Source organism: Oncorhynchus mykiss, chromosome 7, assembly GCF_057628025.1.
Source record: "Oncorhynchus mykiss isolate SJ-2025 chromosome 7, ASM5762802v1, whole genome shotgun sequence".
Lineage (NCBI taxonomy): Eukaryota > Metazoa > Chordata > Actinopteri > Salmoniformes > Salmonidae > Oncorhynchus > Oncorhynchus mykiss.
The window spans coordinates 37,918,999-37,935,078 of record NC_143028.1 but is presented as its reverse complement, the minus strand read 5'-3'; the positions used below and the strand labels follow the sequence as shown (position 1 = coordinate 37,935,078).

Genomic DNA, 16,080 nt, shown 5'->3' with positions numbered 1-16,080 from the left:
GTGCTAGCTAACTTGCATGCTAGCTAGAAGACGGTATCGCTAACTAGCTAGTTAGCTAGTACATGGTGTGTCCCCATCCTCCCACCTGCTGTGCTAGACCGTGTCTTTGCCCCGCCCGTCGGACACTGTTTTCCCGTAGTTCTGTTAACAAAGGTGAGGGCAGGTGTTCGGCAGGCGGGAGGGAGGGAAGGACACTATCAGTGTTGCTCCCGCTAGCTGACAAGAGGTGGGGATTCAAATCAAATGTATTTATAAAGCCTTTTTTTACATCATGTCAAAGTGTTTATACAGAAACCCAGCCTAAAACCCCAAACAGCAAGCAATGAATAAGTAAGATGGCGCCGATAGATAATATGGAGCCTACAGACATGGCAGCTCTGCTTCTAGCTCCTAAGCAACTATTGTTTTTTTATGTGTTATTTCTTACATTATTAGCCCAGGAAATGTTTTGTGTTATTACATACAGCCGGAAATAACTTTTGGATATCAGAGCAACGGTAACTTACCAGCATTACGACCACCCGCATTACGACGTACTAGAATACCTTACAATCAAATGCTGACCGTATTACCTCCCAAGATAATTATTTTCAGTTATAGTCACAGCCGTATATATCCCCCCTCAAGCTGATACCTCTACGACCCTCAAAGAACTACACTGGACTTTATGGAAACCCCATATCCTGAGGCCACATTTATTGTAGCTGGGGATTTTAACAAAGGAAATATCAGGAAAACGCTACTGAAGTTCTACCAACACAGTGACTGTAGTTCTCACGCTGGTAAAACATTGGACCACTGCTACACAACTTTTCAAAATGCCTACAAGGCCCACCCTGCAGCAAATCTGATCGACTCCATTTTGCTTCTCCCCTCCTATAGGCAGAAACTCAAACAGGAAATACCCATGCTAAGGTCTATTCAACACTGGTTTGACCAATCGGAATCCATCCTTCAAGATTGTTTTGATCACGCGGACTGGGATATGTTCCGGGTAGCCTCTGAGAATAACACCGACAAGCCACAGATGTTTTTTCATTTAACCTTTAAGAATAAATTCTTATTTACAATGACGGCCTACCCCAGCCAAACCTGGAGGACGCTGGGCCAATTGTGCGTTGCCCTATGGGACTCCCAATCATGGCCGGATGTGATGCAGCCTGGATACAGTGATTGAGTTCATCAGGAATTGTATAGGAGATGTTGTACCCCATGAAAAAATGCTGATAGTCGGTAAGTGAGTTGCCACTCGTCGGACAGCAGCAATACGACACACTCCATTGCGTCTGAAAGGCGGTTGAGACAGCAGCCAGTCTTTTCCTTGAGAATGGCCCATCGCTCTGGGCTGACACTGAACAGATTGTAAAGATGATTCACACAGCCAAAAAAGGTTGATACTTCTTGGCACAACTGTGCTGCATGTACACCACAAGTTGAGTATGTGGCCAGTGGATTCTTTTGCAGTATGTGTACTTGAACTCCCTACACTTTCCCTGACATATTTGCACCATTATCATAGCCTTGACCACGTCAATACCATGCCCTTCCAATGCACTCAAAATAATTTCAGAAATGTCACTGCCTGTCTTTCTAACAAAGTCTTTCAATTCAAGAAAATGTTCAATTATTTCCCATTTACCTGTTCCCTGAACTTTATATTTGTGTACATACAGTGCCTTGCGAAAGTATTCGGCCCCCTTGAACTTTGCGAACTTTTGCCACATTTCAGGCTTCAAACATAAAGATATAAAACTGTATTTTTTTGTGAAGAATCAACAACAAGTGGGACACAATCATGAAGTGGAACGACATTTATTGGATATTTCAAACTTTTTTAACAAATCAAAAACTGAAAAATTGGGCGTGCCAAATTATTCAGCCCCTTTACTTTCAGTGCAGCAAACTCTCTCCAGAAGTTCAGTGAGGATCTCTGAATGATCCAATGTTGACCTATATGACTAATGATGATAAATACAATCCACCTGTGTGTAATCAAGTCTCCGTATAAATGCACCTGCACTGTGATTGTCTCAGAGGTCCGTTAAAAGCGCAGAGAGCATCATGAAGAACAAGGAACACACCAGGCAGGTCCGAGATACTGTTGTGAAGAAGTTTAAAGCCGGATTTGGATACAAAAAGATTTCCCAAGCTTTAAACATCCCAAGGAGCACTGTGCAAGCGATAATATTGAAATGGAAGGAGTATCAGACCACTGCAAATCTACCAAGACCTGGCCGTCCCTCTAAACTTTCAGCTCATACAAGGAGAAGACTGATCAGAGATGCAGCCAAGAGGCCCATGATCACTCTGGATGAACTGCAGAGATCTACAGCTGAGGTGGGAGACTCTGTCCATAGGACAACAATCAGTCGTATATTGCACAAATCTGGCCTTTATGGAAGAGTGGCAAGAAGAAAGCCATTTCTTAAAGATATCCATAAAAAGTGTCGTTTAAAGTTTGCCACAAGCCACCTGGGAGACACACCAAACATGTGGAAGAAGGTGCTCTGGTCAGATGAAACCAAAATTGAACTTTTTGGCAACAATGCAAAACGTTATGTTTGGCGTAAAAGCAACACAGCTGAACACACCATCCCCACTGTCAAACATGGTGGTGGCAGCATCATGGTTTGGGCCTGCTTTTCTTCAGCAGGGACAGGGAAGATGGTTAAAATTGATGGGAAGATGGATGGAGCCAAATACAGGACCATTCTGGAAGAACCTGATGGAGTCTGCAAAAGACCTGAGACTGGGACGGAGATTTGTCTTCCAACAAGACAATGATCCAAAACATAAAGCAAAATCTACAATGGAATGGTTCAAAATAAACATATCCAGGTGTTAGAATGGCCAAGTCAAAGTCCAGACCTGAATCCAATCGAGAATCTGTGGAAAGAACTGAAAACTGCTGTTCACAAATGCTCTCCATCCAACCTCACTGAGCTTGAGCTGTTTTGCAAGGAGGAATGGGAAAAAATGTCAGTCTCTCGATGTGCAAAACTGATAGAGACATACCCCAAGCGACTTACAGCTGTAATCGCAGCAAAAGGTGGCGCTACAAAGTATTAACTTAAGGGGGATGAATAATTTTACACGCCCAATTTTTCAGTTTTTGATTTGTTAAAAAAGTTTGAAATATCCAATAAATGTCGTTCCACTTCATGATTGTGTCCCACTTGTTGTTGATTCTTCACAAAAAAATACAGTTTTATATTTTTATGTTTGAAACCTGAAATGTGGCAAAAGGTCGCAAAGTTCAAGGGGGCCGAATACTTTCGCAAGGCACTGTATCTCACCAATTATACATTTTGCTCAGTATGGGAAATGTCGGGAGTTGCATCACATATAACCGAGTAAGAGGTTGCATCTTCTCTTTCATAAAGTATTGTTTTCAAAACCCTTGGACCACATATTCCTATGAACTCGTTTTGGCTCTCAGGGCTGAGGTAATGAGTCAGTCGTGCTCCTTTCTTTTTGTCCCTGACTTTCTGTAAGTGCTCACGTAATAGCGGGTCATAATTTGACAACAGTTCAAGTAAGCCTACAGTAGGTAATGTCCATTATGCACATCATCAAGATTAAGTGATTTCCCCCCAGAATGGCAGATTCCTAGATGCTATGTACAGTGTCACATCAAATCAAATTTATGTATATAGCCCTTCTTACATCAGCTGATATCTCAAAGTGCTGTATAGAAACCCAGCCTAAAACCCCAAACAGCAAGCAATGCAGGTGTAGAAGCACGGTGGCTAGGAAACCTCCCTAGAAAGGCCAAAACCTAGGAAGAAACCTAGAGAGGAACCAGGCTATGTGGGGTGGCCAGTCCTCTTCTGGCTGTGCCGGGTGGAAATTATAACAGAACATGGCCAAGATGTTCAAATGTTCATAAATGACCAGCATGGTCAAATAATAATAATCACAGGCAGAACAGTTGAAACTGGAGCAGCAGCACAGCCAGGTGGACTGGGGACAGCAAGGAGTCATCATGCCAGGTAGTCCTGAGGCATGGTCCTAGTACTCAGGTCCTCCGAGAGAGAGAAAGAAAGAGAGAATTAGAGAGAGCATACTTAAATTCACACAGGACACCAGATAGGACAGGAGAAGTACTCCAGATATAACAAACTGACCCTAGCCCCCCGACACAAACTACTGCATCATAAATACTGGAGGCTGAGACAGGAGGGGTCAGGAGACACTGTGGTCCCATCCGATGACACCCCCGGACAGGGCCAAACAGGAAGGATATAACCCCAACCACTTTGCCAAAGCACAGCCCCAACACCACTAGAGGGATATCTTCAACCACCAACTTACCATCCTGAGACAAGGCCGAGTATAGCCCACAAAGATCTCCGCCACAGCACAACCCAAGGGGGGGCGCCAACCCAGACAGGAAGATCTCATCAGTGACTCAGCCCACTCAAGTGACGCACCCCTCCTAGGGACGGTATGAAAGAGCCCAAGTAAGCCAGTGACTCAGCCCCTGTAATAGGGTTAGAGGCAGAGAATCCCAGTGGAAAGAGGGGAACCGGCCAGACAGAGACAGCAAGGGCGGTTCGTTGCTCCAGAGCCTTTCCGTTCACCTTCACACTCCTGGGCCAGACAACACTCAATCATATGACCCACTGAAGAGATGAGTCTTCAGTAAAGACTTAAAGGTTGAGACCGAGTTTGCGTCTCTCACATGGGTAGGCAGACCATTCCATAAAAATGGAGCTCTATAGGAGAAAGCCCTGCCTCCAGCTGTTTGCTTAGAAATTCTAGGGACAATTAGGAGGCCTGCGTCTTGTGACCGTAGCGTACGTGTAGGTATGTACGGCAGGACCAAATCAGAGAGATGGGTAGGAGCAAGCCCATGTAATGCTTTGTAGGTTAGCAGTAAAACCTTGAAATCAGCCCTTGCCTTGACAGGAAGCCAGTGTAGGGAGGCTAGCACTGGAGTAATATGATCAAATTTTTTGGTTCTAGTCAGGATTCTAGCAGCCGTATTTAGCACTAACTGAAGTTTATTTAGTGCTTTATCCGGGTGGCCGGAAAGTAGAGCATTGCAGTAGTCTAATCTAGAAGTGACAAAAGCATTGATTCATTTTTCTGCATCATTTTTGGACAGAAAGTTTCTGATTTTTGCAATGTTACGTAGATGGAAAAAAGCTGTCCATGAAACAGTCTTGATATGTTCTTCAAAAGAGAGATTTGGGTCCAGAGTAACGCCGAGGTCCTTCACAGTTTTATTTGAGATGACTGTACAACCATTAAGATTAATTGTCAGATTCAACAGAAGATCTCTTTGTTTCTTGGGACCTAGAACAAGCATCTCTGTTTTGTCCGAGTTTAAAAGTAGAAAGTTTGCAGCCATCCACTTCCTTATGTCTGAAACACATGCTTCTAGCGAGGGCAATTTTGGGGCTTCACCATGTTTCATTGAAATGTACAGCTGTGTGTCATCCGCATAGCAGTGAAAGTTAACATTATGTTTTCGAATGACATCCCCAAGAGGTAAAATATATAGTGAAAAACAATAGTGGTCCTAAAACGGAACCTTGAGGAACACCAAAATGTACAGTTGATTTGTCAGAGGACAAACCATTCACAGAGACAAACTGATATCTTTCCGACAGATAAGATCTAAACCAGGCCAGAACTTGTCCGTGTAGACCAATTTGGGTTTCCAATCTCTCCAAAAGAATGTGGTGATCGATGGTATCAAAAGCAGCACTAAGGTCTAGGAGCACGAGGACAGGACAAACGGAACCTTGAGGAACACCAAAATGTACAGTTGATTTGTCAGAGGACAAACCATTCACAGAGACAAACTGATATCTTTCCGACAGATAAGATCTAAACCAGGCCAGAACTTGTCCGTGTAGACCAATTTGGGTTTCCAATCTCTCCAAAAGAATGTGGTGATCGATGGTATCAAAAGCAGCACTAAGGTCTAGGAGCACGAGGACAGATGCAGAGCCCCGGTCTGATGCCATTAAAAAGTCATTTACCACCTTCACAAGTGCAGTCTCAGTGCTATGATGGGGTCTAAAACCAGACTGAAGCATTTCGTATAAATTGTCTTCAGGAAGGCAGTGAGTTGCTGCGCAACAGCCTTTTCTAAAAATGTTGAGAGGAATGGAAGATTCTATATAGGCCGATAGTTTTTTATATTTTATGGGTCAAGGTTTGGCTTTTTCAAGAGAGGCTTTATTACTGCCACTTTTATTGAGTTTGGTACACATCCAGTGGATAGAGAGACGTTTATTATGTTCAACATAGGAGGGCCAAGCACAGGAAGCAGCTCTTTCAGTAGTTTAGTTGGAATAGGCTCCAGTATGCAGCTTGACGATTTAGAGGCCATGATTATTTTCATCATTGTGTCAAGAGATATAGTACTAAAACACTTAAGTGTCTCTCTTGATCCTAGGTCCTGGCAGAGTTGTGCAGACTCAGGACAACTGAGCTTTGAAGGAATACGCAGATTTAAAGAGGAGTCCGTAATTTGCTTTCTAATAATCATGATCTTTTCCTCAAAGAAGTTCATGAATTTATTACTGCTGAAGTGAAAGCCATCCTCTCTTGGGGAATGCTGCTTTTTAGTAAACTTTGCGACAGTATCAAAAAGGAATTTCAGATTGTTCTTATTTTCCTCAATTAAGTTGGAAAAATAGGATGATCGAGCAGCAGTAAGGGCTCTTCGATACTGCACGGTACTGTCTTTCCAAGCTAGTCGGAAGACTTCCAGTTTGGTGTGGCGCCATTTCCGTTCCAATTTTCTGGAAGCTTGCTTCAGAGCTCGGGTATTTTCTGTGTACAAGGGAGCTAGTTTCTTATGAGAAATGTTTTTAGTTTTTAGGGGTGCAACTGCATCTAGGGTATTGCGCAAGGTTAAATTGAGTTCCTTGGTTAGGTGGTTAACTGATTTTTGTCCTCTGGCGTCCTTGGGTAGACAGAGGGAGTCTGGAAGGACATCAAGGAATCTTTGTGTTGTCTGTGAATTTATAGTATGACTTTTGATGTTCCTTGGTTGGGGTCTGAGCAGATTATTTGTTGCAATTGCAAACATAATAAAATGGTGGTCCGATAGTCCAGGATTATGAGGAAAAACATTAAGATCCACAACATTTATTCCATGGGACAAAACTAGGTCCAGAGTATGACTGTGACAGTGAGTAGGTCCAGAGACATGTTGGACAAAACCCACTGAGTCGATGATGGCTCCGAAAGCCTTTTGGAGTGGGTCTGTGGACTTTTTCATGTGAATATTAAAGTCACCAGAGATTAGAATATTATCTGCTATGACTACAAGATCCGATAGGAACTCAATTAGGAACACTGTATATGGCCCAGGAGGCCTGTAAACAGTAGCTATAAAAAGTGATTTGAGTAGGCTGCATAGATTTCATGACTAGAAGCTCAAAAGAAGAAAACTTTTTTGTAAATTGAAATTTGCTATCGTAAATGTTACCGACACCTCCGCCTTTGCGGGATGCACGGGGGATATGGTCACTAGTGTAGCCAGGAGGTGAGGCCACAGTAAATGAATCAGGCTTAAGCCATGTTTCAGTCAGGCCAATCACATCAAGGTTATGATCAGTGATTAGTTAATTGACTATGACTGCCTTGGAAGTGAGGGAGCTAACATTTGAAGTTGTCCTGTTTTGAGATATTATCACAATCTCTTTCAATAACGACAGGAATGAAGGAGGCCATTATTCCAGTGAGATTGCTAAAGCGAACACAGCCATTTTAAGTTTTGCCCGACCTAGATCGAGGCACAGAGACAAGCTCAATGGGGAAAGCTGCGCTGACGACAATGTTCATGCAGGAACCAATGAGATGCTTGAGGGGGTGGTGTTCATGAAGGAACCAATCGGATGCCCAGGTCCAGAACAAATTCAAGGAAATGCACAGTATTATACAGAGCCATGAGTGCATGTAACTCCCTTTCAAAAGCTGCGAAAAAGAAGGGTCTGCAATCATTTTCCGAAAGCAATGAGTGCAAACTCACCTGCATTGTTACTTCATTTATTCTTGATTTGACAGGCACCGCACGGGTTATTTTATGACGGATAAGTTAGTTATTGTCAATATGCGTATTTAAAAATATTTCTCTGCTCGATTTTTTTTCTTCTCTGTGCTCTTTTCTTGTCCAGGCGAGCGATTGGTTGTGCGCGAAACATGAACTGACTACCGCGATAGTTGTATGTATCGCGAGAGTTATTGATGCGCGTGTTTGTGGAATTTGCGCGTAGCCGACGTGTCGAAGGCGGTGCTTTTCCATGACTCGGATAGCGAGTATCCCAGGCGGGCTTTCTTTAAATTCGTTGAAACGTTAAGTTATATTTACATAATAGTAACGATTGGATTTTAAAAAGCACTGAAATAGATTCTCAAATATTACATTCAGTAAAAAACGAGGGTCTGCGCCCCCTCAATCAAAGAGGCCATCATGAAGCTGACGGACAATGTGCTGCGGAGCTTCAGGGTTGCAAAGGTTTTCCGGGAAAATTCAGACAAAATCAACTGTTTTGATTTCAGCTCAAACGGCGAAACCATCATTTCTAGCAGCGACGACGACTCCCTAGTTTTATACGACTGCCAGGAGGGAAAGTAAGACATACATTAAATTAATGTAAATCGACTGATTTTGCCGCACTGCATGTTATTACGGTAGGCCGACCTATGTGCTGTAGTTAGCATCTGTTCCGCTAGTTGTAGTGAGGCCTACTGCGTAATGCACAATCCTCGGGCTCGAGTTCAGAAGCTAGCAGAGTTTGAGAGGATTTATGTCTGGCTTGGTAGATCGGTAACAAAACTATGACTTGTATTTAATCTAATTTTCACACAAGCGTGTTAGGTGTATTATTGTGTCCGTAGTCGACGTAAACAACAAAACAAAAAAACCATGTGTTAGTCCAGATGTTTGTGGCAATTGTTACCCGCTTATTAAGATTGTCTGATTGAGGGGTTGGGTTAAATGCGGAAGACACATTTCGGTTAAATGCATTCAGTTGTGCAACTGACTAGGAATCCCCTTTCACTGTCCGTTTTCATACCTTTATGTTATGGGTATTTTAAGATGTACATTGGCTTGGCTATAAGTTTCTTTGCCAGCAATCTAATGTTATTGTTTCTTTCTCCAACCTGTGCTGGTCCAGACCCAAGCGGACCCTCTATAGTAAGAAGTATGGAGTGGATCTGATCAGGTACACACATGCAGCCAACACTGTGGTCTACAGCTCCAACAAAATTGATGGTATGTTAGTTCGAAGAGGAGATTTGTAATCAGGCTCTTTAAATAAGCAGTTGTCCATGTAATTCTTGTCTTGCATGTTGTAGGAGTTACTTATTGTATTCATGCTGAAGATTGTTCTCATGGATTTCCCAACAGCCTGACCGCGTTGACCGCCGCCTGAGGCGGTCGGCCAAGCTCACCCTGGTCTGAGGTAGTTGTTTGTACAGTTTGAGGGTCTGTGATTCTGCCCAATACAGGAGCTAACTGTACAGGCCACTGCCTTGCCTAGGGTGGAGCCCACTCATCCAACCTGCCCACTGCCTCCAGGATCGGTAGCTCTACTTGCTCTTTAGTGGTGTGGTGATTAATTGAAATGCCATGCTGTCTTGTCTTCTGCCCTTAACTCATAACTGTTATGATCACTGCAGACACTATCCGGTACCTCTCCCTCCATGACAACAAGTACATCCGGTACTTTCCTGGACACAACAAAAGGTGAGGACTGAAGCAGAGAGACTGTTTAGGCTGCATTACTGTACTATTACTTAACTATTGTTTGTATAACCATTTAATTTTTATAAATATCAGGTGTTCATTTCATCATGGTAGATGTTTCTGTACCTTTAACTTGAATGTTGTTTCAGAGTGACGTCTCTCTCCATGTCCCCCGTGGATGACACGTTTATCTCAGGATCTTTAGACAAGACAATCCGACTATGGGATCTGCGGTCTCCAAACTGCCAGGTTGGTTCCCTTCTCTAATTGTCCTTGACATTGCAGATCAATTTACTCTAGATAGACTCTAATTGTGCTGGTTTAAATGTGCCTTTCCTCTCTCTCTTTATCACACTACCAGGGCCTGATGCACCTACAGGGGAAGCCAGTTTGCTCATTTGATCCGGAGGGTCTGATCTTTGCTGCTGGCGTGAACTCGGAGATGGTCAAACTGTATGACCTGCGGTCCTTTGACAAGGTAATTCATTTCAGGACTATGACTATTTGGAGTTTTTAGGAAAGGATGTATGTGTTGTATTCTCTGTTTTGTGTGTTCTATTTCTGTGTGTTTGTGTTGGTGGTTTGTATTTAGAGCTTTGGGTGGGGGCCAGTGGCTGTCTTCAGAGCGTTTTTGTTTTGTTTGCTTCTCAATAGGGCCCTTTTGCTACCTTCAAGCTGCAGTACGACCGTACGTGCGAGTGGACAGGACTCAAGTTCAGCAACGATGGGAAGCTCATCCTTGTCTCAACCAATGGGGGTGCCCTCCGCCTCCTCGACGCCTTCAAGGGAGCTGTGATGCATTCCTTTGGGGTGCGGGATCATACACATTTATAGACACTTAAAATCACGACGGATACTCTTGATATAGAATTAACAGCAAGTTGTAGGAGACGTAAATGTTTAGTAGTAAATGGATATTGTCATGCAATACAAGAGAGATGACCGGCCTGTATTTATAGAAGCTCTCCTCTGTCCTGTAGGGCTACAACAACAGCAAAGCTGTGACGCTGGAGGCCTCCTTCACTCCTGATTCTCAGTTCATTATGATTGGTAAGTCCACACAGACTGGGTAGGTGAGGTGACAGGCTCTATGTTCTGTAAAGTAAGACGGGACAGTTCCAATTGTCTTCCCATTCTACCACAGTATTGTTTGTTAGTAGTTATTTGAAACTGCAAATTGAACCTAACCTAAAAACAGTCTAGTTCAGCTCCCTCTGGTTTTTCCGTGGTCTGACGGGTGGTTGTTTCTCAGGCTCTGAAGATGGGAAGGTCCATGTTTGGAATGCAGAGAGTGGGATGAAGGTGGCTGTTCTGGATGGGAAGCACACGGGTCCCGTCACCTGTCTTCAGTTCAACCCCAAATTCATGACTTTTGCTAGTGCTTGTTCAAACATGGTAAGATTACTTGGGTTGAATGCACACCAATCTAACATATAGTACATTAATGCTCAGTAAGTCTGTTTTGTCCTCTGCAGGCATTCTGGCTGCCCACCATTGACGATTGATTGAGAGAGAAATGCTCTGAGTGGGTCACTAATGGAGGCCACAGGCGAAGTGAGATCCCATTTAAAACCAGCAGGTGTCAGCACATCCAGCTCTAGGACAATTTTTCTATGGCGTGTGTGGTAAATCAAGTTGATTGTAAATATGTAGGACTTCAGGTATATAAATGGTCTGATTTTCTGTTCTTTTATACTTGTAACATTAAATATGTTTTCATTTTCTAACAAGTGTCTGACTTCTGTGTGTGAATGATTGGTGAAATGTATGTCCGTTCATGTTCCTAAACAGGTTCTACCTTAATCTCACGTGGAAAGATTGCCTCAGTTTACATGCACAATCTGTTGGGACTGAATGGGATGCATAGGATTTGAGCAGCAGTAATTTTTCATAACATTTTTATGTTTGGGTTTTTCGTCACTGGTTATTTGGACAAATCATGATTTCGCAGGTGTTATCATCTTTCGAACTTCTGAAGGGGGTGGAACATTCGGCCCATTACTTGCAGAGAGGGGGTGGAGCGCCTCGGTTCAGTTCCGCTCCTCGTTATAGCATTTCATGAATCCCTAAACATGTATGGACCCAGAACTTAATTGAGCAGCTGACCAATTCCGTGAGACTTTAGTTCTGGGTTAAGCAAGATTACTTCTACATATACACTGTCAGTGAGCAACACATCATTGGCACAGTTGTTGATATAATGTACAAGCACAGTACATTTCTAATGGGAAGTGAAAGGGGATACTGTACCTATTCAATTGTGCTAAAGGTGCAGGGGGCTGCCTTAACTGAAGTCCATGACATCGGTGCCTGGCGAGCAGTTGTTGGGTGTTAACTGTCTTGCTCAAGGGCAAAACAGATTTTTATACCTTGCCGGCATGGGGATTCGAACCGGTGACTTATGTTATTGACCGAATACTCTTTACCACTAGGCTACCTGCAGTCAAGTGTGTGTGTGTCTGTAGACTCGTATCAACTGGGTTAATATCTACAGAAGGGTGTGTTCAGCTGGTGAAGTGTATGAATGCTTTACCTCTGGCACAATCTGCCCTTTAGGTAAACAATCTAAGGTTCACATATTATTCAATAGCTCCTCCCTCCATACCCGCACAACCACTCAAAGGGCGGTGCACGTTATGGAAGTATGAGAAAGCAAGCAGGGACATGGGAATGATTAACCCACCAAGTCATAAAAGGCTACTGAAAGCCCCTGAAGTAAGGTAATTGGGCCAAAGATGAGATATAAGAATGCATGTGCCCACAGATAAACTCAACCTTTTTAGTGGTGATTAAAAAAACAACCAAAGATTTACATTAGACTGCATTATCACTGTCTTCTTGAAAAGGAGCATGTCTACCTTTGAACACTGTCAATTGGCGATGCTCTGAAAGCTGCGATTTGACGTCACAGATGTGAAAATTGACAATAGCTGTTTGCAACAAACTAGAAAGAGGTCTTGTAAAGTGGGAAATTAAAATGTACAATTAACACGTGCTTGGGATGTTTAATTTTATAACTGCATCTACTAGTAATGGTATTATGAGACGTTTCAGGGAATTGGAACGTAGGGTTCTTGAAATGGTTTCTAACCGCTGGCCAGTTTTTCAGAACATTGAATTAAAGTTGTGTTCTAGTATTGTTTTAATTACTGTCCCCAGTTAAATTTTTCTCAACTACTTGTGGTGAGAACACTAGTGCACTACAACCAAGTTCTTTTCACAAAAAGATCATGTATATTCTTCATTATAGAACTAATTACTTCAATTCCTCCCCCCCTTTTTTTAACAAGCCATGAAATACATGATCTCAATGTTCCTAATAAAAAATATATACTGTTACCAAAATGTTTTGTACAGTGGGTTCTATTACAACAACGCTCTTATATACTTTGGTTTGATTTTGACAGTCCACACAAAAGAAACGGTCATTCACAAACAAAATCCTTCCTGGCCCATTCAAGAGACCTACGTGAGTGAATTTGCTAGAGTAGAAGAGGTTGTACACAATGTACAAAATATTACGAAAACCTGCTCTTTCCATGACATAGACTGACCAGGTAAAAGCTATGATCCCTTATTGATGTCACCTGTTAAATCCATGTCAATCAGTGTAGATGAAGGGAAGGAGATGGGTTAAAAAAATATTTTTAAGCCTTGAGCCAGTTGAGACATGGATTGTGTATGTCTGCCATTGAGGAGGAATGGGCAAGAATATATATATAGACTGCTCAAAAAAATAAAGGGAACACTTAAACAACACAATGTAACTCCAAGTCAATCACACTTCTGTGAAATCAAACTGTCCACTTAGGAAGCAACACTGATTGACAATAAATGTCACCTGCTGTTGTGCAAATGGAATAGACAACAGGTGGAAATGATAGGAAATTAGCAAGATGCCCCCAATAAAGGAGTGGTTCTGCAGGTGGTGACCCACAGACCACTTCTCAGTTCCTATAATTCCTGGCTGATGTTTTGGTAACTTTTGAATGCTGGCGGTGCTTTCACTCTAGTGGTAGCATGAGACGGAGTCTACAACCCACACAAGTGGCTCAGGTAGTGCAGCTCATCCAGGATGGGACATCAATGCGAGCTGTGGCAAGAAGGTTTGCTGTGTCTGTCAGCGTAGTGTCCAGAGCATGGAGGCGCTACCAGGAGACAGGCCAGTACATCAGGAGACGTGGAGGAGGCCGTAGGAGGGCAACAACCCAGCAGCAGGACCGCTACCTCCGCCTTTGTGCAAGGAGGGGCACTGCCAGAGCCCTGCAAAATGACCTCCAGCAGGCCACAAATGTGCATGTGTCTGCTCAAACGGTCAGAAACAGACTCCATGAGGGTGGTATGAGGGCCCGACGTCCACAGGTGGGGGTTGTGCTTACAGCCCAACACCATGCAGGACGTTTGGCATTTGCCAGAGAACAGCAAAAGATTGGCAAATTCGCCACTGGCGCCCTGTGCTCTTCACAGATGAAAGCAGGTTCACACTGAGCACGTGACAGAGTCTGGAGACGCCGTGGAGAACGTTCTGCTGCCTGCAACATCCTCCAGCATGACCGGTTTGGCGGTGGGTCAGTCATGGTGTGGGGTGGCATTTCTTTGGGGGGCCGCACAGCCCTCCATGTGCTTGCCAGAGGTAGCCTGACTGCCATTAGGTACCGAGATGAGATCCTCAGACCCCTTGTGAGACCATATGCTGGTGCGGTTGGCCCTGGGTTCCTCCTAATGCAAGACAATGCTAGACCTCATGTGGCTGGAGTGTGTTAGCAGTTCCTGCAAGAGGAAGGCATTGATGCTATGGACTGGCCCGCCTGTTCCCCAGACCTGAATCCAATTGAGCACATCTGGGACATCATGCCTCGCTCCATCCACCAAAGCCACGTTGCACCACAGACTGTCCAGGAGTTGGCGGATGCTTTAGTCCAGGTCTGGGAGGAGATCCCTCAGGAGACCATCCGCCACCTCATCAGGAGCATGCCCAGGCGTTGTAGGGAGGTAACACAGGCACATGGAGGCCACACACACTACTGAGCCTCATTTTGACTTGTTTTAAGGACATTACATCAAAGTTGGATCAGCCTATAGTGTGGTTTTCCACTTTAATTTTGAGTGCAACTCCAAATCCAGACCTCCATGGGTTGATAAATTTGATTTCCATTGATCATTTATGTGTGATTTTGTTGTCAGCACATTCAACTTTGTAAAGAAAAAAGTATTTAATAAGAATATTTCATTCAGATCTAGGATGTGTTATTTTAGTGTTCCCTTTATTTTTTTCAGCAGTGTATCTAAGTGCCTTTGTACGAGGTAAGGTAGTAGGTGCCAGGTGCACCGGTTTGAGTCTCAAGAACTGCAATGCTGCTGGGTTTTTCATGCTTAACAGTTTCCCATGTGTATCAAGAATGGTCCACCACCCAAAGGACATCCAGACAACTTGACACAACTGTGGGAAGCATTGGAGCCAACATTGGCCAGCATCCCTGTGGAACGCTTTCGACACCTCGTAGAGTCCATGCCACGACGAATTGAGGCTGTTTTGGGGACAAAAGGGGGTGCAACTAAATATTAGGAAGGTGTTCCTAATGTTTTTTACATTCAGTGTATAGTTCAATCCAAACTGTCTAACGATATTCATGACAAAACCTGACTGTTGATTGCACCTCATGAGTCTGACAACAACCTGTATCAGAAACTCACTTCACAGTTTCACTTTCACAGTTAAACATAACATACTTCAAATGCAAGGGGGCTTTTGATTTCCATTCAGCGTAGCTTTTCAGCGGGGACAAACACTTTGATGTCTTCTATAAAAGGTGACCAAAAAAAAACATCAACTAGTTGCATGCATAAAACCACTGTGGAGAGTTCATGCAGGTGTCTCAGGAGAGACTAACACTCAAATGGCCGGAAAAACACTGTGACGTTCATAGGCCCATCCATGAGCTGAGGTGTCCAGAAGAAAGACAGTCGTAACGTTTCCAATGGATGAAAAGGATTTCACTCAACACATGATCCTTTTCATCTGGTTTAAAGCATTAAAAATAAAAATGCTGAAGAAGAATGCTGTTAAGAATGCTGTTAATATTCATGGGATTCTTTTATGATCTGAATTCCTTTCGGTATTAGACAACCACGCAACAGGGAATGGCCTGCCGCGGCTGAACTTAAGCACAGCTGTTTATGTCACAGGGGTCATATTCATTGATTTGACCAAGGCCTTTGGTCTAGTTGGTATCTCATTCTCTTAGATAATCTGAACACACTTGGGGTTTGCCCAAAGGCTTTGGAAATGGTTTTCTAGGTAACAATAGAAATCAGTGTTACAAAAGGAGGGCATTAAGTTCAATCACCGGGAAATATAATTA

At 43.4% G+C, this 16,080-nt stretch overlaps 1 protein-coding gene and 1 long non-coding RNA gene across 3 annotated transcripts; one reads left to right on the top strand and one right to left on the bottom strand.

The window, feature by feature from the left end:
- Positions 1-272: 272 nt before the first annotated feature.
- On the bottom strand, positions 273-8,173 carry LOC149982534 (uncharacterized). 2 transcript variants are annotated; one of them, XR_016497239.1, is made up of 3 exons: positions 7,997-8,129; positions 4,315-4,438; positions 665-4,025 (listed from the first exon to the last, which is right to left on the bottom strand). It is a non-coding gene; the product is annotated as an uncharacterized LOC149982534 (long non-coding RNA). The 2 variants fall into 2 exon arrangements; XR_016497240.1 differs by lacking the exon at positions 4,315-4,438 and having other exon boundaries at positions 273-4,025; positions 7,997-8,173.
- A 72-nt stretch (positions 8,174-8,245) lies between these two features.
- Positions 8,246-11,442, top strand: wdr82 (WD repeat domain 82). The gene is made up of 9 exons (NM_001165230.2): positions 8,246-8,598; positions 9,147-9,244; positions 9,652-9,718; positions 9,868-9,967; positions 10,080-10,196; positions 10,373-10,528; positions 10,699-10,768; positions 10,971-11,113; positions 11,194-11,442. The coding sequence occupies exons 1-9, from the start codon at positions 8,438-8,440 to the stop codon at positions 11,221-11,223; spliced, it is 942 nt and encodes a 313-aa protein (NP_001158702.1). The 5' UTR covers positions 8,246-8,437; the 3' UTR covers positions 11,224-11,442.
- The last annotated feature ends 4,638 nt before the right edge of the window (positions 11,443-16,080 follow it).

Bases quoted from the DNA above. Each gene is read 5' to 3' on its own strand.
- wdr82 (NM_001165230.2), top strand. From the start codon at position 8,438: ATGAAGCTGACGGACAATGTGCTGCGGAGCTTCAGGGTTGCAAAGGTT. The intron at 9,968-10,079 runs GTTGGTTCCCTT...TCACACTACCAG, and splicing joins TGCGGTCTCCAAACTGCCAG to GGCCTGATGCACCTACAGGG. The intron at 10,197-10,372 runs GTAATTCATTTC...GCTTCTCAATAG, and splicing joins ACCTGCGGTCCTTTGACAAG to GGCCCTTTTGCTACCTTCAA.